This window comes from Pan paniscus, chromosome 9 (genome assembly GCF_029289425.2).
Source record: "Pan paniscus chromosome 9, NHGRI_mPanPan1-v2.0_pri, whole genome shotgun sequence".
Taxonomy (NCBI): domain Eukaryota; kingdom Metazoa; phylum Chordata; class Mammalia; order Primates; family Hominidae; genus Pan; species Pan paniscus.
Genome location: NC_073258.2, coordinates 90,848,999 through 90,876,008, shown reverse-complemented (window position 1 = coordinate 90,876,008; position 27,010 = coordinate 90,848,999). Strand labels below are relative to the sequence as shown.

Genomic DNA, 27,010 nt, shown 5'->3' with positions numbered 1-27,010 from the left:
TCTGGCGCTCTGCATCCAGATCTTGGCCCGTTATGGACACCACCGTCTGTTACTCTTACGATTCTCTGCTCTTTTGGGAATTCAGACATGGCACCTTATTTCACTTTTGAGCTACCCTCTGCCGTCCAGAAATTTAGTGGACCTGTAGAACTATATTGTTCTGCTAAACCTGTGACCACTCACATCTCAAGGTCGCATAATGGAAAAAATAGAATAGAAACATGGAATATATTAAGATTCATCAGGGGACTTTGACAATTTTTTTCTCTTAACTCCTCCCTTTTGGGTTACTACCAATGCATTCTCAACAATAGGTCAGTGTTGTTGTAAGTGGCCCTGTAACAGTATCCACAGCAGTTCTTGGTGATTTTGATTCACCCACAAAGCATTTTATTACAGCAAAATAATAAAGGTGCTGGTTTCATTGGCTGCAGGGTACCAGAGAGTAACCCCAAAGCTGAGATGTACGCTAAAATCCAGGGGAAGTGGCTGAAGCATTCCACAAAGAATTACTTAATCCCTCCACAAGAACATCTTTAGATTTTGAATGTATCCTCAGAGGACAAGGGATCACACAAATGTGCAGCTTATAATCCGGCCACACATGAATTAAGAGTTGAACCCATTGGCCAAAAGCTCCTTGTGAGTCACCTTTCTTCAGATGATTTTGGCATTCTTCCCCTGCTCGTTCACAGGTATTAGCTGTTCATTCACATAGCCCTGTAACTTTGGAGTGTGTGTTTAGTGGGGTCCTGGCTCTTCAAGTGTGTTGGCTAAAGAACAGGCAGGATGTTGCCCCGGGAAGCAACTGGAGAAGGTTGTGTTCTCATCTTGCCATAGATAGCATTGACCCAGTGGACTCTGGAAACAATTCCTGCATGGTGGGAAACAACTCTGGAGATGTAAAATATGTGGCATACATGGTTAATGTACTTGAACACGCTCCTACTCTAAGGGACTACAGGATCAGATAGTGTCTCTATTTTCCACAGTACACTTTATCTCTGATGTTTGTAGGAACCCACCTGCCAACCATAACTGGTTTCATAATTCACAGCCTAATCATCCTTCCTCAAGACATCGAACTGCAGGAAATTGACTGAAATTCAGTGGGGTTATTATGCAAGATACTAGGCTACATCAGTGTTTAGCAGATAATGAGGCTGGATTTATGCAGTCTACTGGAAGACTTGAAATAGAAAAAGGCAATGGATTCAAGCAAATTATAATTATGGCACCAGCAAGCATAAAAGTGGTAGATGGAGACTTTGTTTACTCTGTCCTACAATGCTACCAGGCTGCTGGGTCCGGTCATTTGTTGGTATGACATCCACGGATTGATAACCAGCCATCTGTCTTAAGTCCTTAGATCTAAATCCCAAAAGTCACACTTATCAAGACCTGGAATCTTGGACCTAGACCCTGTCTATTTCATCATGTCCCAAGCTGGCTTGAGCTCTCTCCATACTCAGGCTGTGATGCAGGAGCATGTGGAGAAATACATCTGCGAAGCTACAAATGAACATGGTACCATGCAGGCAGAACCACCTCTCATGGTTGTTCCTTTTGAAACAAACAAAAGCAGAAACAGTCGCACTTTTTGATGTTACTCAGAATAATGAAAAAAATAAGAGATGGTTCAGAAAGTGGATTATTCAGCTCATTTCCAGAGAAAGTACATCCCAGTGCAGTGGAATCACCATCAGAGAAAAATGCTGGTGGCGTCTCTGTTCCTGAGGTCCCCATCAAATTGAAACCCTACAGACCCCCATAGAAGATACATACAACCTGGTGTGGAGGGCAGGCAAGGAAAGTGGACTGCCCATCAATGCCTATTTTGTGAAGTATCAAAATCTGGAGTATGAAGTTGGTGTGGTGGGAAGTTGGCACAGGGTTTGAATCCCAGGAGGTGAAAGTGAGCTTCATTTAGCTGAAATAGAGCCATCTAGTCTTTATGAACTCTTGATGGTAGCAAGAAGTGCTGCAGGTGAAAACCCACCTGCCATGCTTACCTTCTGAACCAGCAAAGAAAAAACAGCATCATCAAAAAACACCCAGGCATCCTCTCAACCCACAGGCACCCCCGAGTATCCTGTTGTTTCAGAAGCTTCAAACAACAATTTTGGAGTGGTGCTTACAGATTCATCTAGGCACAGTGGTGCTCCAGATCACCTGATTATCTCCACTGCGTCAGAGAGGTTGGTCTATGTCACTTGAATTCCTTGGGCAGATGGGAATTCTTCAATCCCTGCCTTCGAGGTCAAATATAAATGAATGAGGACCAGTGACTGGCTGGTGGCAGCTGAAGATATCCTTCCTTCCAAAATTTCTATGGAAGTTTGTAGTATAGAACCAGGTTCAACATACAAATTTAGGGTCGTTGCTATCAACCATTATGAAGAGAGTTTTCAGAGTTCAGCGTCTCATCCTTATCAGGTGACTGGGTTCCCCAAACTTTTTTCCAACTGTCCAATAATGGACCTCACATTGTATACACAGAGGCTGTCAGCGTTACTCAGATTGTGCTAAAGTGGACATACATTCCGTGAAATAACAATAACGCTTCCATTCTTTTATATCTATTACCGACCCACAGATAATGAAAATGACAATGTTTATAAGAGGGATGTTACAGAAGGTTCAAAGGAGTGGCACATGATTGGCCATCTGCTGTCAGAAACTTCCTATGGCATTAAAATGCAGTGCTTCAGTGAAGGAGAAGAAAGTGAGTTTAGCAGTATGATGATCTGCGAGACTAAAGTAAAATGCGTTCCTGGAGCTTCTGAGTATCCGAAAGACTTGAGTACCCGTCTGAATTCCTCAGGAAGTGAAGGAAATGTGAGGCCAGCAACCAGCCCTGACAGAAGCAGTGACCTGTTCTATCTGATCCTTGGCTGTATGCTGGGTGTCTTGGGCCTCATTCTTATGGTTTTCATTGAAATGTGCCTGCGGAAGAATCGCCAGCAGAATATCATACAGAAATATGACCCTCCAGGATACCTCTATCAAGGATCAGATATTAATGGGCAGATGATGTAATACACCACTCTCTCAGGAGCAAATGAGATAAATGGAAGTGTTCATGGAGGTTTACTGAGCCATGTCGGTCTCAGCAGTGGCTGTTCCCACCTTCACCATAAGGTTCTCAATGGAGTCAGCGTAATTGTGAATGGGAGCTTAAATGGAGGACTTTACTCTGGGCACACCAACTCTCTTACAGCAATGGGAATGGAGCTGGAGGTTGTAATCCTAAGTAAATTAATGCAGGATCAGAAAATTAAATGCTGTTATGTTCTCACTTATAATTGGGAGCTAAGCATTGAACACACAGAGACATCAGTATGGGCAAAATAGACTCTGTGGTCTACTTGTGAGTGGAGGGAGAGGGATGGGTTTAAAAAACTACTTATTAGAGGCCGCCTCTACAGCTGGCCTCGCTTGTCTCTCACAGGATCCCTCCTCTTGTTCCTGGCATGCTCCGGGCAGCCCTGAACCCGCCCGGTTACATGTCCACTCCCCTCCGCCTGGAGGAGAGCTGCCGCGGGGGCGCGCCCCAGGTCCTGTATCCAGAGCCCTGATGCCAGGCTCCAGAGTCAAGGTGCCAGAAGAACCAGGACCCAGCGCCCGCCTGACCTACCCAGCGCCTGCGTCCTGGCCTGCAAGACACCGCGCCCTCCTCTGCCCTGCGTGGTGCATGGAGGAGCCCCTTCGGATCCCAGCCGCTGCCACCATAGCCGCTTCCATAGTAGCCGCCCTGGCGTCGGAGGGAAGGAGCCGAGGGTGGCTTTCCCAGCCGGCTGCCCCACAGGAACTCCGGATGCTTAGCCTGCTCGGCCGAGAGATCTAAAATCAAGGCATGACTTAACAGCTTATCTTGTAAGAGAACAGCTCAACCCAAAGGCAGATTGCTAGTCTGGACTTTATTACAAGCAGGGCTGCGGTGATGTTTATAGCACTGAAGTGAACTCCGTTGTAAGTACAGAAAGTGGCTTCTCTGCTTTCCCCCCGAAGCACAATCATATACACCTTGCAGACTTGAATCACTGAAGATGTAAGCCAACTGTTACTCTGAGTTTTGGAGACTCCCTATGGACAGCATGAAGACTGATCAAAGTCTTTAGTAAGCAGGAAGGAGTCAATGTTAAGGAATGCGTCTGATTACCCTGAATTGCAGTACCTTGGAAAGTGAACCACGGCCTGGGTTTTGCTCTGGAAGCGTGCCTTGCCTGCTTCTGTAATCTGGCACTCTGCATGTGAATCTTGGACCCGTATGGACACTGCTGTATGTTACTGTCATGATTCTCTGCTCTTCCATGAGTTCAGACTTGGTGCCTTATTTTACTTCTGAGCCACTCTCTACCGTCCAGAAACATGGTGGACCTGCAGAACTACATTGTTCTGCCAAACCTGTGACCACTCATAGCTCATGGTTGCATAATGGAAAAAGTAGGATAGAAACATGGAACATATACAGATTCATCAGGGGACTTTGACAATTCTTTCTCTTAACTCCTCTCTTTTGGGTTTCTACCAATCCCTTGCCAACAATAGCGTTGGTATTATTTTGAGTGGCCCTGTAACAGTATCCGTGGCAGTTTTTGGTGATTTTGGTTCATCCACAAAGTGTGTTATTACAGAGGAGGAAAAAAGTGCTGTCAGGATAATAGAAACGATGTCAGCTGTGATTGCACAGAAAATCCAGAAGAGTTCACTAGAGGAGACAGCTGTGTCTATTCAGAAACAGACAGCAACAATTTACGTTGGAATCCTCTTATTTTGCCACCTATCTGAGAGGACGGTGCTGAAAAGACAACATGGCCTCCGCCTGGTGTTCCTTTGGACAGCCCCTCCGGGGTCCTCCAGCAGCCCCAAGAAACCGGAGGATGTGCAAACAACCAGTCATCTTCTGACTTCAAGCCTGTAACCAACTGCACAAAACAGGCCTGGGAGTGAACTGTGTGAAGGATCTTAATTCAAATCAGAGAAAACCATTCTTTATTTTTTTTGCAGTATAATGTCATGTGAATGTGTCCTAAAAATATGTGCCCTTTTGTATTATTTATGCCTTAAAAGTTTTTTTACCCATTGCTTCCTTGTGCTCAGTAACAAACAACCTTGTTTTGCATAGCTTTCAATCACCTGGAGGGCAGAGGGATCATTCCATATTTTCTAACAACTGTAGTGGCAGTAAGAACTCCTCATGCAAACGATTCCATCTCTTGGCTGCTTCAGCTCAGAGGAAATGCAGGGGCCAATTGAAGGTTGCCACCAGTCAGGTTTTCAGATGGAAAACAGTCTTTTAATAGTGTATTATCAAACTTTCTGAGAACACTTTGAAGTCAACCACGGTTTTGACCCAGTGTTTATAATAGCAGACCTGGCTGATGAATTTTAAAAGAATGTCTTCCACTAAAGTGGTAATGTGACCAGACAACATTCTCCCTATCTGCACGTGGGCACAAGTGATGTTCAGTCTTCTAGTCTAGTCATAAGCAGTGACGTGGACATGGTAGAGTGTAAGATGTAGTTGAATGATTGCAGTATGCGGAAAAGGAACCAAGGCCAGAGAGACAAATAATGCTTTACTATCCCTCTGCGTTAAAATTACATTGATTCATAAAATGGCCGGTACGGTATGGGGCTCTTTTTTTTTTTTTTTTTTTGAGACGGAGTCTCGCTCTGTCGCCCAGGCTGGAGTGCAGTGGCGCGATCTCGGCTCACTGCAAGCTCCGCCTCCCGGGTTCACGCCATTCTCCTGCCTCAGCCTCCCGAGTAGCTGGGACTACAGGCGCCCGCTACCACGCTCGGCTAATTTTTTGTATTTTTAGTAGAGACGGGGTTTCACCGTGTTAGCCAGGATGGTCTCGATCTCCTGACCTCGTGATCCGCATGGGGCTTTTTTGACTGTTTCTAAGAGTAGGAACAAAATAAGACTTTAAGTCGTGGCTTGAAAAGAAAGATACACATTTTCAGAAGAAAAAAGGGGAGGGCTGCAGGGAGCCTCTCTTGGAGGGAGCTCTTCTGTCTGCTCCATTAGCCTAGGAGCATGCTCATGGTGTCACACTGCCAGAAACTAGTCATTCTCTCACTTCCAACAGGGGCAACAGCCTGAAGGTGTGAGTGTCAGAAAATACTTATTCTGGAAGAAAAGGTGTTTGTTGTTCTTGTTGTTTATTTTATGAAGTTTCCTGACTTTTTTTTCCAGAATGTCTTCCTTTTAAACAGGCACCAAAAGCATTGGTCAGCAGAGCTCCTGACCACTGCTGCCTCTGTGTGACAAGGACATTGGAGTTGTCTTTGGAAGGATCTTCTCCACATTAATAAATGATTATGATATTTTTTTAAAAACTACCTATTGGGTACTATGCTGACTACTAAGGTGACAGGATCCATATTCCAACGACAAGGGTAATGGAAACATAACAATTCTATAGTCATTTATATTTTAATAGCATTATACTCTTTTAACCATCTTCATCTTGTATATAATCTCATTGTATATTAGAATACAGCTATTAGAGCAATAAGGAAGAATGGATAAATACAGTCAGCTTTTTGTTTTTGTTTTGTTTAGTTTTGTTTTTGAGACAGGCTCTCACTCTGTCGCCCAGGTTGGAGTACAGTGGTAAGATCATGCCTCACTGCAGGGTCGACCTCCCCAGATCAAGCAGTCCTCCAACCTCAGCCTCCCAAATAGCTGGATACAGGCTGAACTGTCATGCCTGAGTAATTTTGTTGTTGCTGTTGTTGGAGAGAGAGGGTCTCACCCTATTGCCCAGGCTTCTCTCCAACTCCTGGCTCAAGTGATCGTCCCACCTCAGCCTCTAAAAGTGCTGGGACTATATATATATATGAAAAATAGTGCTTGGAAAATTAGCTTACTAATTGAAAAATATACATATGAATGACTGCTTTGAAATATATATGTATATTATATATATGCACACACATATATATGTATATATATATGCAACCTTCATCTGAGAGTAGCTATGCTTTTGGCTTCTGAGATGAACCTATTCATGATGATAAATATTTACTATGAATTCAGCTAAACATGAAACTCAGCAATCTTTGTATCTATTTATCTCTATTTCTACCTAAATCTGTATTTCGAAAGTTGTGGCTAAGCCTTCCTAGTTAGTTAGATTTTTATCCTTTACCATTCAATGTGTGTGTGGCGTGGAGACTGTTTTCACAGATCAGGAAGTTGACAATTATGTCCCACATTCAGTGGACTAACAGCTCAGAGATCCTCTCTCTGGTTACTGCAATGACAGTGCATGGTCAATCTTCCAGATTACCGGAGATGATTGTGATTTTATTTTTAAGTCTAGCTTCTAGGAACCACTCCCTGGAACAGAATAATTTATTGTTCACCCAGTGTTCACTCAGAATTTGTGCTTTAGCTCTTCAGCCAGTAGGGCTAAAGGCTCTTTATTGATGAATCAGTGGTTAGCTTGGGGAGTGCTTACAAATTTGTCCGCATTCCACCTTGATTGCTCTTGAGTGGGTGCAGGCTAGCACAGATAGCAAATCAAAACCACAATGAGATACCATCTCACACCAGTTAGATTGGCGATCATTAAAAAGTCAGGAAACAACAGGTGCTGGAGAGGATGTGGAGAAGTAGGAACACTTTTACACTGTTGGTGGGACTGTAAACTAGTTCAACCATTGTAGAAGACAGCGTGGCGATTCCTCAGGGATCTAGAACTAGAAATACCATTTGATCCAGCCATCTCATTACTGGGTATATACCCAAAGGATTATGAATCATGCTGCTATAAAAACACATGCACACGTATGTTTATTGTGGCACTATTCACAATAGCAAAGACTTGGAACCAACCGACATGTCCAAAAATAAGAGACTGGATTAAGAAAATGTGGCACATATACAACATGGAATACTATGCAGCTATAAAAAAGGATGAGCTCGTGTCCTTTGTAGGGACATGGATGAAGCTGGAAACCATCATTCTCAGCAAACTATCACAAGGACGAAAAAACGAACAGTGCATATTCTCACTCATAGGTGGGAATTGAACAGTGAGATCACTTGGACACAGGAAGGGGAACATCACACATAGGGGCCTGTTATGGGGTGGGAGGAGGGGGAGGGATAGCATTGGGAGATATACCTAATGTAAATGAGGAGTTAATGGGTGCAGCACACCAACATGGCACATGTATACATATGTAACTAACCTGCACGTTGTGCACATGTACCCTAGAACTTAAAGTATAATAAAAAAAAAATCAAACTTTCCAGAGAAGACATCTCCAGAGAAGACACACTGAATATGCATCTGCTAGGCTTCAGGCACCCAATAATTACTGCTTACCTAGATATCCGCAAATCCTCTAGACATGAGACTATTCATAGCAGATTCTGGTGTGTATCACATTTGTCATAAAGCACTTCATCCTCACTTACTCTAATAAAAATACTTTAAACTTACTTCCCAAGGCACTTTTGTCTGGTCTAAGCAAACATGTAGCTATCCCAGCTTTCTCAGTTATTTTAAATAAATCAATATTTAAAATACCTATAATTAGCACATTTATAATATATTGGTTGGTGTTATATCAAGTAATTATAGTTTGTTTTATTATGAGACAGACTGTCATTCTGTCACAGGCTGGACTGCAGGGCACCACCATGGCTCACTGCAGCCTGGACCTTCTGGGCACGAGCCATCCTGCTGCATCAGCCCCCTGAGTAGCTGGGACTATAGCATGTGCCATCATGCCAGGCTGATTTCTAAAGGAATGTTTAGTAGACATGAGGTCTCACTATGTTGCCTCCACTGGTCTGGAACTCCTGGCCACAAGCCATTCTCACACCTTGGTCTCCCCAAGTGGTGGGATTGGAGGTGTGTGCCACCATGCCTGGGCTCCTATTTTATTCTGCTACCTTATGCATTATTTGATATTTTGGGTCTTAAAAGTTATAATTCCACAGCGTTCATGTAATTATGGAACCCATAAAGAGCTTACAATTACCAATATATTATATACATGGAAAAGTCTTTTCTTAACTTCAATTTTATCGTTTAAATTGGCATATGTTTATTAACTTGTTTCTGAGATTCATCAGCTTTGTTGCATTCCGTGAGGTATTTATTGTTTTATAGGATTATTTTGCATAAACACACCAAATTTATTTAGCTATTCTACAGTTGAAGAATATTTTGGGTCTAATTTGGAGCTACTATAAAAATTGATGCAGTGAACAATATTGTGTATGTTGAAGTATATGTAGGCAATCAGTTGACTATATTTTAGAATTAGAATATCTAGCCCATAAGAAATGCTAATAGTCAGTTTCCCAAAAGGGATTTCCATTTACATCTCTCCAGCCATGAATAAATTTCATTTATTCTGTATCTTTGACAACACACAATATTGTGTGTCTTTAAATTTTGGTATTTTTTTATGAGGGCCTGTGGTACAACTGGTGGATTAATTCTTACTTTTGTAAGACTAATGAAAGTGAGCACTTTTTTATATTTGGCTAGTTATTTATGTATCCAATTCTGTAAAGTGTCTGTTCAGATATTTTAGCCAATCTTCTGTTGAGTTCACTGTCTTTTATTTATTACAATTTAAGTATTCGTCATATACATGCATTATATTTTACTTTATGTATGTTGGGGTGAATATCTTTCTCCACTACTAGTTTGCATAATGTTTTTTGAAACACAGAAGTCATCATTATCAATATAAATGAACTAATTGTTTTAATTATTAATTTGTGCCCTGGTTAAGAAATCCTTATGAGAATATTGTATCAGGTTCCCCTTCCTTTCAGGACTTCAATCTATCTGGAAATGACTGTGTATGGTTTGAGGTAGGAGTCAATATTTAGTTACTTTTTAAAAAAAATTCAATTAATCCAGCATTGGTCTGATCAATTGTGTATTTCAATGTAGACGAGCACGCTATAATGAAGGATTATTTATATCTGTGGTGAGAATTGCAAAATAAAGCCCAGCATACAAGGTCAAATAATATGACCTCAAAGGATAGATTAATACAATGAAACCTGATGGATAAGTGTAATATAGTTAGATAAAGAGGAAGAAAAACATTTCCCAGTTATCATTGAGACTTCACTCCAAGTTTTTTGCATGAAGCAAAAGATCCCGACTGTCTTCCATTGATTTTTACTTCATTCAGACATGTCTGTCATCTATTATTTCACTCAGTGACAGTCAGAAATAAAGAAAAAAAAAGAGAATATACTGTATGCCATGATCATGAATAATGATTTTTCAAAAATTATTTAATAAAGAACCAATACGTATACTTTTAGCGTTTTCAGCATATTTAATAGTAACACAATAAATGAGTTTTGATAACATTAGAAGGCAATTCAAGACATAAAATAGAGCCTATTTGTCCTGTATGTTAAGGCACAAGGAAGAGGACTTCCTGGGATAAAGGGGTTCCCACAGCATGTGAACACATTTCTGATTTGTCTCTGGTCAGAAGTGAATACAGCAAAAGATAGGCCTGAGAGGAGGTGAGAAAGAGCAATTAGGGATGGTGTATATTAGGGAGCTTTGATTAACATCAACAAAGCTCACAGTCTTAGCCTCACAATCCAGGAATAATCCTACTCGGCTGCTAGGTTTTGGGATATATTGCAGCATAAGTGGGGAGGTGGTAAAGAGACTGCATTGAATGTCATTCTTAACACACCCAAGAAGAAAGAGTCCCTTCTCTCCATCTATCTTCTCATTCTGATTCTTCTCTTTCCAATACATATTACAGACACCAAAAGCCCAATTCCAGGAGTCCCCTACATGGACCTCCCAGTAATATTTGCCCGAGGTGAAAGTCTGAGCACCCCATGCAAGAAAACTTCTAGGTGTTGCAGTGAAATAGGGTACATCTTGATGGTCACATCCAATACACATGCTTCTCAAAATTTCATATAGAAAGGTATCACTGTTGGCTTCTTCATGATGCAGAGTAATATGCACTGCAAAAAAAAAAAAAAAGAAAACATGCATAGACGTGTAAATAAGAAAAAAATAATTGTTCTATCAAGAAGTTACTTTAACAGCAAATGTAAAATCATAAAAAGTTTTGCTTGTAACTTCTAGTAAAGTATAGAGATGGTTAATATTATATACAAGACAAACAAAACCCTAACCACAGATATTATGTTTTTTTTGAAAACTTACATATTGAGAGCCAAATGTGAGACCAACTTCTTTCAATCCAATTTTCAAAGTAAAATTTACACATTGTATGCCCTCAATGCAATGCTGTTATCAAGATCATTATTTAGAAATGTTTCTTATTCTTAAAAACTAGTGCTATCATTTTGGAAAGAATGTGAATGTGAAGATTTTCACTTACTCAAGAACTGCTCTAGATATCTGGATAAAAATCCATATTTACATGTTATAAGTGATCATTTAAAGCAGATCTCTGCAAAATCTTTGACCAGTCTCTCTGCGGTCCTCCATGCTAGCTCTGGGCTGAAGCTGGATTTTAGACTTAACATGTAGCTCTTCATATTGCAATTAAACTGAACTTATTTTCATTTGTAATTTTACTTATATTCACAAAATGATTTCTTCCTTTTAGCTTTACCTATTAATTCAAATGTTTGCAATATATGAATAATATATACACATTAAAAAAATACAAAACCCCCAAGAATCTCCAGAAAACTATATTCCCCCAAAGAACGGTTCTTAGCAGTTCAAATGAATACACTAAAGAAATGTACAATTTTGTATTTAACATTAAATAATTCACCATTCTGAGCATTATTTCATTTGCTCCTTTTTTAAATTTTCTACACTACTCCTTTTTCCCGTTATATAACTCAGTACATATTATGCCAGAAAGTATTTCTTTTTCACTATCTTTCAAACTTAATGCTGTACATCTGACTGTAAATACAGACACGGATACCAAAGGGTTGCATGGTTATGTTGTTCACTTATGTCTTAAAAGAAGTAAAATATTTGATAAAATATGAAATATTACCTATGTGATCCTAACAATAATATTTAGATAGTGGGAGTGCTGCCTGTGGGTGGAGACTTACCTCGGAATTGGTTGAGCCTGTCCCTCAGTCCAGTGATGGGCCCTGCACTGAGCTCTGGATTCAGAGGCTGGGGCATGTGCAGCAGCACGGACTCACTCCTGCAAGGAAAAACCTGCAGTTACAACATCTACAGCCGTAAAATAAATAAAAATCACTATTTGTATATAAAAGACATTTCATGAGAATCCTTTGAATCTACACATTTGATAATTCAAAAATTATTCCTTCCTTTTGCAAATTAATTCTTTACAGTTTCTAAATTTTAAAGCATGATGGAAGAATCTAAGCCAGAATTCAATCTGATCCTTCTTTTTTTTTGCCCCAAATGTGTAAGGTTCCTTAGCTTTATGGCCTTGAGAATATTTAGAAACGAAATTCTGAGTTCCACTTCTTGGCAGACTCCCCTGACATCTTTGTCTGAAATAGCGGGGTTCTGGGGAGACTGATGCATCCACTGCTTCCTTCTCAAGATAAAGAATGGAAACTTGTTCTCTCCCCTTTTAGCAAAGAACTTCCCTAGAGACTTAGACAGTTCTAACACTCCACAGTTTTTTTCAATCTATTTTTCAGAACTGTTAACTGATATGTATATATGTATAAAAAACAAAACATCAACACTTTTTCACTGCTAAAATACTTCCTCCTCTTCTCTCCTGCTTCCTCTGGTGACTTTCTCACCATCCACAAAACAAAACTCTTATCTTTCTCCTGTGCAGGCTTTCAAGCAATAAAACAAAATCGGGCCGGGCGCGGTGGTTCACGCCTGTAATCCCAGCACTTTGGGAGGCCGAGGCGGGCGGATCACGGGGTCAGGAGATAGAGACCATCCTGGCTAACATGGTGAAACCCAGTCTCTACTAAAAATACAAAAAATTAGCCGGGTGTGGTGGCAGGCGCCTGTAGTCCCGGGTACTCAGGAGGCTGAGACAGGGGAATGGTGTGAACCCGGGAGGCGGAGCTTGCAGTGAGCCGAGATCGCGCCATTGCACTCTAGCCTGGGCGACAGAGCCAGATACCATCTCAAAAAAAAAAAAAAAAAAAAAATCAGGAATCAAATTGTTTGTTTTAGTTCACTCTTCTTGTATTCATTTATTTACTTCGTGGTCTTGTCTTTTAAGGTGTGAGAACGAAAGTAGATGCAAAAAAAAGTGGTAGCAATATCTTAATTATTTATGCCATGACTTTAATAGAGCCTGCTTTGATAGTCGTGGAATCTTAAAGAACATATGCTAAAATCTAGGTACACACTCACCTGTGTAATATGTCTCCAAAAGCCTGAAAAAAAAAAAAGAAGAAAGATTTAGTGCATTTCACAGGATGCATCTTTCACTAAGTTCAGTGTGAGATTTGTACTCAGTTTCTGAAGATATTATTCCCCTACCATCTTCTCTTCTGGAAAGTATTTTCTATTTCTTCTGTAATGAAAAACCCAGTCAGTTGTATTGTTATTAATTAACGTCCTGGGAAAGTCTGAGTCTTGAAGACATTCTCTAAACAAGTGAAGGGAGCAGAGGCCCAGAAGGTCTATGCTCTGTGGTAACCATGAAAAACCTACTCAGTCATCTTTAACTGAACGTGTTACCCAAATGAGTGGACCCCAAAATAATGTTAATGCAAACCTAGATTCCCAAAACTTCTGATCTTGCCATGTTTACAAATTAACCTAAATGTAAATGAATCACTCACTATTCTATACATGTTTAATAACCCAAAGTATATTATTGAATTAGATGGGGAATATTTCTTGGGGCTGTTACCTTGACCATTCCACAAAGTTTTGTGGCTGGTGGCTAAAGTAGGAGGGATCTTTGGCCTGGTAGAATTCCTTAGTGGGGCTATACTCTCCCAACAAAGTAGCATTAGTTATGTGAATGTGTTTTTGGAAACACATCATGGAAATAAAAGTAGGGAGATGGATTTCAGCCATGAGGAAAATACTTATACATGTGAATATTCGAAAACCTGAAACCACATGGCGAGTTTTTACCTGAAGTAGCTCCACATCTGGTTTATGGCACATTTCGTTCAGCTCCTCATACATTCCTCTTAAAATCTCCATCCTATGAGCCATTTTGGCTTTACTTAAATGAAGTCGATGAAAAATTTCTTTCCCCTTCTTTTTCAGCATCTCCAAATTCTGTTTTTCTTCTTCATGATGAAATGCAGGCATCTTCTGATACTCAGCTCTAATTGCTTCTAGCCTTAAATTCACATAATCCTGCAGTGATAATGGGTTAGTCAAAAGAGAAATGTATATATCCATCTCCTATTAAATCTCACTGATTCCTTTTGTCTCTCGAACGTCCAATAGTTCAAACTTCTGTCTTGCCAGTTCTTAGAATCTACAAATTTTGTTCCTTTCCTTTGTTCTGCATAAAGATCAACATAGCTGTATCTGACCAATTACATTAAATTTATTCAAGATAATGTGTTTTCTAAGACAGTTGAAAATAAAAAAACATTTGAATTTCTCTATTCCAACCCATATTTATGGCAAAGTAAGAACAGTTCATGCTTGAGAGTTGGAGTATAGGGCTATAGTTACTAGAAAGGAAACAATTATTTCTATTTCTGAGATATGCAACAAGTTGCTTAAACTCATTATATGAAAATGACCTTAGACTAGCATGTCCAGCTAAGTGCATTTCGCCCAGCAAAACCTATCCTAATAAGGCTGCATTTATGATTTGGCCATCTTTGTCTCCCTGAATTCATTTCCTTCTATTCTTTTTCTAAGTCATCCCAATCTGAAACATAGACTTCTTTGTGGTTCCTCCGGCCTCCAAATATACACAAACTCAAAATTACTGCATATGCTATTCTCTCCAACTGGAATTACATATATATGTATACAAACACACACACATACATACATATATATATATACACACAACCACACACACATATATACACATACACACTGATGGTCCACATATATATCCACACACACATTTGTGTTCCCCCTCCTCTTCAAAACTTTGTTTCAATTTGAATTTTTCAGTGAGTCTTTTTTCTGACCACCCTATTTAAAACTCAAACACTAATCTCCAGTTTCTGGCCTCTATTGTCCTTTTCTACTTCCCTGCTTGATTATTCTCCAACAAAAACCTACCACACTCAAATACATCATGTATTGCATATATTTGTGTATTGACCATTTGACTCTCTTATTTGGATTGTATGATTTGTGAGGACAAAGGTGCTTCCTTTCTTCTTTACTAGTATATTTTCTAATTTAATATTCAACATAGACTAGGTTCTCATGAAATACTTTTCAACAAACTAATCTTAGCTATCATACCCTCAAAATATACATCCACAAAGAGAAAATTATTTTAATGTTTTTCTGAAGTCCTCAGAGTTCTCCTTATATTTAGATACTAGTTCCCATATTTCTGGCATGTTTACATGTCTCCCTCAAGACACAAATCCGTATTTCTCACCGCTTTTCTCATCGTATGTTATGTATTATTCCATATTAATTAGTTGAGATTCTTAATTTCATGGTTTCCCTAGATTTGCCCTGTCACTTTTTCTGCCTCAAATTTTCCATGCAATTCCAAATACTACTTGCACACTAGCATTCAGATTAATGCTGACCGACACTCCGAAATTTCAGTTGAGCATTCCATGACTGCCAAATAACCCTTTTGCCTAGCATTGATCCAACCAGCAAATATAGAATGCTTTGAGATGGCCCAGTTTCTTGGATCTGTTGGTGTATAACTATAGGTTTGTATGAAACAAACCAGCATGCTTTGGGTGACATCAGTAGTTTTCTTAGAAATCCTACCTAACAGGCATACTATTCTATATAAAAATGAGGCCACTTTTTCTCAATGTTTTCTCTCGCCTTTTTTTTTTTTTTTAACTGAATCCCAGAAACATTACAGTTTGATATCAAGTTCCTATTTTAAGAGTCACCCATTTGCCCACCATAAGTTCCTGGAGAAGGTAGAGTAGTACAGGACTAACCTTCCAGCATCTGGTTCTGGTGGTTTCCACATTCAGGTTTCTGTGATTTTCACAAGCTTTTTCCCACAAAGACTGCATTTTCTGTAAAAGCTTCTCCTGCAAAAGAGCCATAAATTGAAGCACCAGTGCAGACCATGACGTAGGGAGGGGGCCCAGAATGAGAGACAAATAAGCCCCTAGTAAATGGCATTTCCTTTGTTTCCCTTCATGTTTGTCAAAGCCCAGAGGTTGGAAGCTAAGAAAGCCCAAACAGAGCTGCTTAAAGGGACTCAGAGTTGGCTTTATCCAATCTCCAAGAAAATAGACCCACAGGAATTTTATGCTTCCTTTACAGAAATCGATCTTCAGAGCCATCACTTACCCGGTGTTCCTCAGCAGCCCACTCAATGGGACGGTGTCTGTGATACCGGTGCTCCTGAGAGCTGGAGCACAGCAAACAGAGCAGGCTCCTGTCCACTTCACAGAATATCTTCTTTGTCTCCCTGTGAATGCCACACATTTGCTCCTCAGAGCTCAGGAATAGCCAGAGACTGACTTTTCTGGCAAGAGAAGCCATCTTCTTCAAATGAATGTTGGTTTTGAGGTTTATCTGCTCTGCTGACTTTGTGCATTCAGAGCACTGGACAAGAAATGGGATGTCTTGCCAGTTGAGGTAGAAACAAGGCCTGCAAAAGCTGTGCCCACAGTCTATGGTGACCGGGTCTATGAAGTAGTTCATGCACATGGGGCAGATGAGTTCCCTCTGAAAGACCTGTAAGATTCCAGAATTCATGTTTCTGAGGAACAAAGAGAAACATGTCATTTTGGGGCCTGGGTTGATGAAAAGCTTCTAAACATGTGGAGATATGTGATAGTTATATTTTCTTCTCTTGACAGTGTTCATTAAAGTACAACAAACTATTTCTTCTGTTACAAACTTAAAAATTTACACTTAGAGGGAGTCTCCTGGCTTTATAACAGATATTACTAACTAGAGGACTCACAGTCCCTTCTACTCCTAGTTCCTGTCTGTAGCGTAATACAAACCTATTCAACTACCCATTTTCTGAACATAGATCTGGAAATTGGGTTTTGATTCTAAGTGGTCAGAATAAATCATAGTTGTCCCTATTCTTCTTTCAATAACTGATGAATGACTGTGAAAGAGTGGGAGGGGAAAAACTACCCGGGCCAAAGAAATATGAGAAGATGGCCAAAGAAATAGGAGAAGATGGTTCTATGACATATTTTTATAGAAGGTCACAAAAGCCGGGCAGCAAACCACCATGGCACAAGTTTACCTACATAACAAGCCTGCAAGTCCTGCAGTTATCCCAGGACTTAAAATTAAATTAAATTAAAAACAAAGACCCAAATCAAAACAAAATTTAAAAAAAACCAACCAACCAAATAAACAAAGAAAAAGACTGCAATTAAACCAATCAAGTTTCACTAGTAGGGAAAAGAAAAATTATTAAAGATATTGGGTCTTTTTATTTTCTTGCGGATTAAATTAACTTCCCCTAGGGCTGTGCAAGCTCTGAACTAATATCTAGGAGGTTTTTGTTAAACTCAGAGAGGTGTAATTATATTTCCATAGTGTGATGGTGAATTTTAGGTATCAGTCTGGCTGGATTAACCACCAACTAGGGAACTAGTGAAGCATTGTTTGTGGGTGAGTCTGTGAAGGTGTTTCTAGAGGAGAGAGACATGTGAGTTGGTGAGCTGAGTGGGAGCCTCATCTCTCAATGTGTGTGGGCACCATCCAATCAGCTGACACCTCAGATATAAAGAAAAAGGCAGAAAAAAGGCAACTTCCTCCGTCTCTCTCCTGAAACTTGTTCTGAAGCTTTCAGACTTGAGCTTAGCCAGGATACCGGTATTCTCAGGACACCAGCTTAGAGACAGCCTATATTGGAACTCTCTAGATTCCATAATCAAGCAAATTAATTTTCCTGATGAATTCTGTCCCAAGTAGAATCATGTATAGCTTGTGGACAGATGTATGTTCTGAGAAATGTGTCAGGTGTTTTCAGTTTTTTTTTTTTTTTGAGACAGAGTATCCTTCTGTCACGCAGGCTGAAACGCAGTGGCGTGATCTCGGCTCACTGTAACCTCCGCCTCCAGGTTCAGAGCGATTCTCCTGTATCAGGTTCCCAAGTACCTGGGATTACAGGAACGTGACACTAGGCCTGGCTAATTTTTGTATTTTTTTAGTAGAGATGGGGTTTTGCCATCTTGGCCAGGCTGCACTTGAACTTCTGGCCTCAAGTGATCTGCCTGCCTTGGCTTTCCAAAGTGCTGGGATTATAGGCACGCGCCACAGCGCCCAGCCAGGCGGTTTCATTGTTTTAATATGATAGAATATACCACACAAATCTAGATGGTATAGCCTACTACACCTATGGTATACACTATAGCCTATTGTTCCTACAATAGGCTACAAACCTGTACAGTATGTTCTGTACTGCATACTGTAGGCAACTGTAACACAATGATAACTATTTGTGTATCTAAACATAATTGAATACAGGAAAGGTACAGTAAACATATTGGTATTATAATCTTATGGGACCACCATATGTGGTTTGTGGCTGACTCAAATGGCCCATGAATGTATCTGCACACATATACGTATACATCCTATGGTTCTGTCTGGAGAACCCTGACTAATATAAAAACTATAATCTTTGTTTGACAATTTTAAATCCTTTAGCATAAAGCAGCATAAAGCTGCTAGTTTGATATCACTTCTGAATTTAAGTGAAAGCAGTGAAAAATCTTAGAATTGCAAATATTTTCCAGAACTCATCTAAGACATTTTAAGAAATTTTTCACAGTTTAATAAGATTGAGACTCAAGTGAGATGACAATCACAATCACATACCAAATTAGGTCTTATAAATTTACTTGTTCGAAAAATTGTGTTTTGATTTCTAAAGTAGGATATTTTGGGGAGCTTTCTCATTGTTTTAGTTTCACTATTTTGTATCGCTCATCATTACCTTACTAATTTAAAGTCATGTCTAAAACCTGAATGTTATGAAAGCAAATAACTTCATCATTCATTAATGTCTTCTCAATTCAATTTGACAATATTAATACACTCATTACATACATATACACACACACCTATGTGTACATATATGTATCAACTCCATATATTCATTATGAATACATATCTGTTGCAGCAAACACTAGATATTTTAAGTTTTTCAGAACTATATTAAACAATCATAGAAAGCACAAAATAACAACAATTAGTATCCTTATAATTTATAAAATCTATAGTAAGAACATGAGTTACAAATGGTATCATTGTGTAGATTTAAGATAATGAGGTATTTTTAACACTCTAATTTATTATTGTGTAAAGGAAAGATGATATAATTTTATCAATGTGTTTCACTCACCCCGGAGTTCTTTTAATGGTTCCCACAACGATTTTTCCAAAAATAATTTTGGTAAGTTCACCTCAAGGTCAGAAGCTCATTCACTGCAGTACTGAATTTCAGAGGTCGCCAAAATGCAGTTCTAAGTGCAGTCCTTCTCCTTCAGAGAAAACTGAGCTTGTCTCTTCTGTGTCCTTTTATAAGAATCTGTGAAGACCACACCCACCTCTTTATGGGTATTTAGAGCACTCAGAAAGGTGGAGACAAAGATGATTAGGTTTATGCAGTATTTAGAACACACCTTTGCAGCTCTGATTAAATTATCATCACACTTCCATTCTGAACACCAGTGCCTGAATGAATCATATGTAACATAAATCCTGTCAGAGCATACATAGGCTAGAAATTAACTAAGATGCATTTTATACTGTTTATTGAGTTTCTTCCACGATACAGGCATTCCTCTAAGTGCACATTTATTTATTCTAGAGAAAGGGTCTCTTTCTGGAGTGCAGTAGCATAATCATAGCTCCCTGCAGCCTTGAATTCCAAGTAATCCTCCTGCTTCAGCCTTCCAAGTAGCTAAGACTTTAGGCTCACACTATATCACCTGGCTAATTTTTTTTGTTGAAATTTTTGGTAAAGTCAGTGTATGACTCTGTAGCCCATGCTGTTCTCCAACTCCTGGCTTCAAGTGGTCCTCTGGTCTCGGCCTTCCAAAGTGCTAAGAGTACAGGTATAAACCACCTCATCCAGCTTAAATGCTGCTTTAGTACATTTATAGGATATTTCCAGAGAAGTCCAATGGAAGATAAAACTTTCCTTTTTGTTTTCTGTTTTCTACCCCTCTAAGAGAAATCACTGATTAACCAAATAAACCCACTAACCTGGGATCTCTCATTGAATTTACAAAACTTCACCAGTCTCATGGGTGAAAGATGAGTTATTATTTTAACGTTTTTCTCCATATAGTGCATGATGTCCTACAATGACTAGGAGTGCACCACGGGAATTATTTTGGGGATTACACATAACTTTTAGGATATAGGCAAATTCACAAATACAGAATCCAAATGATAGAGATGGACTATATTTTTCTTTCTATTCCAAATCTTTTTGTTGTTATATGAAAATTATTTTTTTAAAAAGAGATTTCAGAAGGGACTACTCAAATATCTTCTGATAGAGGAATTCTTTGCCAATGGTCCAGAAGACTTATGGTCAAGACTGTCAAAACAGTGAAGACAAATCTATCAGACCCAGGTCTGTCCAGGTTCAAAGACAAAAGCAGAACCCATAAGATATATGTATAGTTAGGGAGATTCACATATGAATTAAGTGCAAAGACTTGACTTACCCAATTGTGGGGGCTGCTTAAGCAAATGTGAGATCCTGGGTACAGTCCATCAGGAAAAGAAATCCCCCGCTGGCTGGATCCCAGTGGTCATGAATCAAAGCTTTGGTTTAAAGTCAATAGGGGACAACTGGAAGATTAGAGTCCCATTTGCCGTTTAAAATGTTGTTCAAGGAATGCCTATGTGTTTCTTTAAAGGACTTTCACTGATGAAGTCAGGCTTACTTGGGTACACTTCCTAGTTACAGGATTAGAACCTTTGCTCGCATCTGCAAAATGCCTTTCCAGCAGGTCCTAAGTAAGTGTTTCATTGAAGAATAATAAGGTATGTCTATGCCACAAAATGGCTACTGCCCTCATTTCCCTCTTTGTACATACATGTACTCAAGTTGACACATCATAAAATCATCCAGAGTTTATATTTAATTAAATACAAGGAATTGAACAATAGATTTTCTTGTTCTATTGTCAGTTTACTGTCCAAGACCACCAACTGACTGACCACCCTGTATGCACATTCTGTACCTCAATAAATCTAAGTAATTAACCAAAGTGTCCACACAGAAGTAAGATCTGCGCTGGTTGTGTGTGGGGGCCCTTTTGACTCAGTCCTGGACTCCAGAGTGGGAAACTTGTGAAACCCTCGGTCATGGACTTGATCCTGTGGACACTCTCTGCTTAAATTCTGGAGCTCCGTGGCGGGGCCCTGGTACTCCATTACAAGGTCTGATGATGCTGTGTATCAGGAAGGAATTAGGGCAAGGAGAGAAAGGAAGGTAGGTAGCTTCTGATTTTATTTCAACCACTTTTTGCACCACATCATTCACTTATTCAAACACTCAGCTTTAGGCAGTTGAAGCCTAGAGCACTGGAAATTAGGAGCTTTCAATTACAGACCTACCTCTGTCTACTGTGGCATTATCAAGGAAACAACCTATTTTCCTACTTGAGTCTCAGACCATGAAACAAATATAAGAAAGTAATTCTCTTTAGAGTTGGCATTTTGTAGGTTCCAAAAGTCCTACCCAATCCAGAAGAGAGAGTAGAGGTGGGTATAGGCAAGAACAATCCGTGATGTGGATAAAGGACACTCTAGCCAATTTGGAATATTTCCTTATTTCCCAGTGCTTCTCCTTTTAATAAAAAAGATACTTTTTTGTACATGAGACTGTTTTCATTCTAGAATCTGAAACCTACCTCTACCACAAAGTTTTCTGTTGAATTACACATCTAGTTTTGAGAATCTGGTAATAGACTCTTTTGTTCATCTGGGTTCTAAAACTCATTGGAAAATCTTTGTATGAAAGTTGGGGATCTATTTCTGCTTCCTTAACATATGTAGAAATCTGACTTTATTTAATTCTGGAAATTTTTAAATTTTTATAAAAATGCCATTCTATGATAAATACCATTTAAAACCTAGGTATTATAACTACTTTGACATTTTGTTTGTTTTATTTGCGCACATGGAGAGAATTCTGCATATTTTTTCCCATGCTAACAAAATTTATTAATTTTCCAAAAATTTATATTTTGCTTTCTGGATCCTGAATGTCCAGGGCTATCTTTTCTTTAACACTTTTTTTTTTTTTTGCATTTCTTCTCAATTGTTTTACCTGTTTATTGTCTATTTTTCTACAAACCCCAGTCATTTTCTCTTGAAACCTCTTATCTATTTGAGTGGAGAGAAATATGTTAGAAAAAGGAAGGGGACAATGTGATACATGGGCTATGATGTACCAGTTACTGTGCTGTCTCCATGCACACATTGTTCCTAATCTCCACAGAAAATATGCAATATGTGTAGCATTGTCCCAACTTTACATATGAGCACATAAAAGGTAAGCTTTTTTTTTTTTTTTTTTTTTTTTGTTGAGACCGAGTCTCACTCTGTCGCCCAGGCTGGAGTGCAGTGGCGGCGTGATCTTGGCTCACTGCAAGTTCCACCTCCCGGGTTCACTCCATTCTCCTGCCTCAGCCTCCCGAGTAGCTGGGACTACAGGCGCCCGCCACCAGGCCCGGCTAATTTTTTTGTACTTTTAGTAGAGACGGGATTACACTGTGTTAGCCAGGATGGTCTCAATCTCCTGACCTCGTGATCCGCCCGCCTCAGCCTCCCAAAGTGCTGGGATTACAGACGTGAGCCACCGCGCCCGGTCGTAAGCAATCTTTTTATGGTCCTGTTTCCTGTATGGGATGGATTCAGGGATCAATCCCATGTCGTCAACTCCATAAATCCTCAAATCTCTCAATGTATTTTCTCACTTAGAGCCACAGAAACACATATGATTCCTTCTGTGCTTGTGTGTTCAGGTGAGGTTCAGCCTACATTCTGAAGTTTCTTCCTCTGATGAATGAAACATTGAGTTCTTGAATATAGCTACATTATCATTAGGCTGTAAAAATCAGAATCAAATAGGTTTTCTTCCTTGAGAAAATAATGGAGGCAACAATTACAAACAGCACTCTAGGTTTTAGATTTCAATCATGTTTTTCCTTTTCTATTCTTTTTTCTTTTCTTAGAGACAGGGTCTCACTCTGTCATCCAGACTATAGAGCAGTTGCTGGATCATAGCTACTGCAGCTTCAACCTCCTAGGCTCAAGTGATCCTCAACCTCGGCCTCCTGAGTAACTCTGACTACAGGCAGACACCCGCACTTCAGGTTAGTTTTTAAATTGTTTGTGGAGATATGGTCTTCTTATGCTGTTCTGGCTGGTCTCAAACTCCTGGACTCAATCCTCTTGCTTCGACCTTCCAAGGTACTGGGATTACAGGCGTGAGCCACGGTTCCCAGCCTCGAAGCATTTTCATAGCAAAGAGTTAACAGAACATTTTCTTCTCTAGATTCAGTAGACACAAGATTCTTATATTTTATTCTTCCCATATCTGGCTGTGTATCCTGTTCGCAGACATTACATTGCCAAATTTGTTTTCCATTCATCTTTCCTAGCACAGTCTAGAAAAATGAGTACTGTGGAGTAGAGTTTTCACATTCTTTCCTGAACCCTGCCAGTTCTAATGGTGCTCATGGACTTAGCCATTTCCCTTCACTGGAATCGATTTTTGTTTATAAACAACAGTAAGTGTTGTTTATAAAATTTCCAAGGAACAGAGCAGAATGTAAGGTTAGCATATCTTGTGTTTTTACCTACCCTAAGCCCAAAGGATCATGAGTACTACATATAGAAATCTTTCCTCCTTACCCCTGTCACATTCTACTTGGATGCTGTGGAGAAATAAACCCAGTGTATCCCCTTCTGCTATACAAAATAATACTATTTGGCTTAAACTGATGTTTGTAAAATTTCATCCACAGATTTCAGTCACATTTTCAAATAAATCCATTATAAAACCATGTAATACAAGTTGACTGTTTGTTATTCACAATGTTAGGGCCAGAAGAATTTCAGGTTTTGGATATTTGTGGATTACAGAATATTTGCATATACATAATAAGATATCTTGTGTATCAACCCAAGTGTAAACACAAAATTTATATTTCATATACACCTTATACAGATAGGCTAAAGATAATTTTAGACAATATTTTAAATAACTTTATTCATGAAGCAAAGTTTGTGTACACATGCCATTTTATTACCCTTTGTGAGCGCTCTTGCTCGGGGGCATCTAGGTGGACCCAGAAAGATATATTGCAACTGAAGGGGCTGGGAGAGTCTTTTGTTCACTGAGAATATGTTTTGACTGTAACTTCTCATATGAGGTCACGTGTGGGATATTTCACTTTTGGTGACATTTCACAGCTCAAAACATTTGAGATTTTGGAGTATTTTGGATTTTTAGATATTTTGATTAGTGGTGCTCAACCTGTATGTTATTTCATCTTTTTTTTCTCCAGGTAGGAATGGAAAATGCATTTTTGTTTTTACTTGTATTACACATTTTTTTCCAACTCAAATTCATTATGCATATTGTTAGATGTCTTCAAATTTTGATGAAAAGTCTCAAGTTATATCAATTACTATTTTCAAAAATTTTTTGTAATAAGTAGATTAAATACCATGATAATCCACAGTTAAAAAAATAAACACAAATTCATGTGCTTGTATTCCAGTTGGGTTGTTTTTCCAAACGATGAGCATTAATGAAATACTATACCTTAAAACCTTTTTCTAAATATATTTGAGAATATTGTTTGGAAGTAAAAAATTGGAAAGGACTGAACATACCATAATAAATGACATTTGTGCTTAAGAAGGCTGCCTTTTTCAGAGATTATTTATAAAATAAAAATACACATTTCTAACCTTGTCTCTGTTAAGAGCTTGTTACTGATGTGTTACTTATGATGTTGAATGTTGTTAGGCTAACAGGATGCACTGGTAATAGGACCCTGTCAAGCTGAACTTTCCCGACTTAAATGCTACCTCACCATTCCTGTGCAGTATGTTTTTATTAGAATTCTAGCAGTATGTATTTTATATTGTGACCTAAATAACAAGCATACACAAAAATGATTTCACACTGTGTATGCCGGTGTATTTTAAAGTCTATGAAAAATATTGTAGGTATCAGCAAGTAGAACAGTGCTTCATACATAGAAAGGGACCAATTAATGCTAAGTAAATGTTATTAGTTACTTAAAGAACTTTGTATTATGTAAATACTTCCAAATCAATTATTATTTGGATGGTAATATGATAGCAAACCTAGATGCAGATTTAAGAAGAATATTGAGCAAGAATGGGTTAGGAGGGTGTGAGGAGTAGGCCACAGAGAAAGTTAATACCTATAATTTGCTGAGTCAGAGTTGAAAGCACCTATAGGCTAAGTGGATACCTCCCATTCTGACCCATTTCAGCAAAATATTTGAATCTTCCATGTTTTTCATAATTCTGGGAGTTTAGAAAATGCTTTAGAGAAGTGAATGAGCCATGATATTTTATATTCATTTATTTATTGTGTTTGGTGATTTGAGAATTTCTCTAAGTCACTAGAGATAGAGCTTCAGAATATTAATCTCAGGATACAAATCTGTTTTTCAATTTTATAACCATAACCCATTCTCCAAAGATGACCCCTCTGTTAAGTAATAGTAAATTATCTTCAATGTCATTTAAGTTCACAAGTTTCTTGTGAAATGTTTTTAACTTTAAAAAGTTTAAAAACACAAAAAGCCATTCTTTAAAACTAAACATGTATAAATCAAGTTCTTAAAAACCAATCCAGTCTGGGCGTGGTGGCTCAGTCCCAACACTCTGGGAAGCTGAGGTGGGCGGATCCCTTGAGTTCAGGAGTTCAAGACAAGTCTGACCAACATGGCAAAACCCTATATCTAATAAAAATACAAAAATTAGGCTGGCATAGTTGCACAGACCTGTAGTCCCAGCTACTCAGGAGGCTGTGGCAGGAGAATCACCTGAACCTGGGAGGCAGAGGATGCAGTGAACTTAGACAGTGCCACTGCAATTCAGCCTGGGCAACAGAGCGAGACTACGTTTCAAAATAAATAAATAAATAAATAAAGTCTTCTACTCTTTAAAAATCATGGAAAATCTAGTATTGTAGATAAAAGTAGAAAACAAAATAGTTCTTCATATATTTTAGGTTTTAATAAGGAGTCATTAAAAGATAATTATAAAGTCACTTTAAGTGGACTTAAAAAGGTAACATCAGGCTGCTGTGGCAGCTCATGCCTGTAATCCCAGCACTTTGGGAGGCCAAGGGGGGTGGATTATCTGAGGTCAGAAGTTCGAGACCAGCCTGGCAAACATGGTGAAACCCCCTCTCTACTAAAAATACAAAAATTAGCTGGGCATGGTGGCAGGCACCTGTAATCCCAGCAGGAGATTTGCTTGAACCCCTGGGGTGGAGGTTGCAGTGAGCCGAGATCCTGCCACTTCACTCCCGCCTGGGTGAAAGAGCCAGACTCCATCTCAAAAGAAAAAAAAAAAAAATGTAACATTGTATAATGACATCAGACAACTGATTTAGTTATCTAATATTGGAATGTATTTGTAGAAGTTTTTTTTAATTTTAATCGATAAAGCAATTATACAATTAAATAGAGCCAATCGAAAGGACTAGGTTTTGCCTTTGAAACTGCAGAAACCTAATCTTCTATTAAGGATGTATCCATGCATAGTTTAAATTTTTAAAAAAATACATAAATAAAAGGAATGTAGTGAAGTGTTTTAAGAAAAGTTTCTAACTTTGGAAATTCTACACAATGTACATGTAACAAAGTTCAGTCTTTCACATTATTAAAAAA

General features: G+C 38.9%; 1 protein-coding gene and 1 pseudogene across 1 annotated transcript; one reads left to right on the top strand and one right to left on the bottom strand.

The window, feature by feature from the left end:
* Window positions 1-4,953, top strand: LOC117978045 (cell adhesion molecule-related/down-regulated by oncogenes-like; annotated as a pseudogene).
* Window positions 4,954-10,023: 5,070 nt separating this feature from the next.
* LOC117978340 (tripartite motif-containing protein 49C-like) lies at window positions 10,024-19,581 on the bottom strand. Its single transcript, XM_034951190.2, has 7 exons — window positions 19,444-19,581; window positions 16,413-16,827; window positions 16,052-16,147; window positions 14,064-14,294; window positions 13,329-13,351; window positions 12,077-12,174; window positions 10,024-10,993 (listed from the first exon to the last, which is right to left on the bottom strand). Exons 2-7 carry the CDS (start codon window positions 16,821-16,823, stop codon window positions 10,494-10,496), a joined length of 1,359 nt encoding a protein of 452 aa, XP_034807081.2. The 5' UTR covers window positions 16,824-16,827; window positions 19,444-19,581; the 3' UTR covers window positions 10,024-10,493.
* Window positions 19,582-27,010: the final 7,429 nt, after the last annotated feature.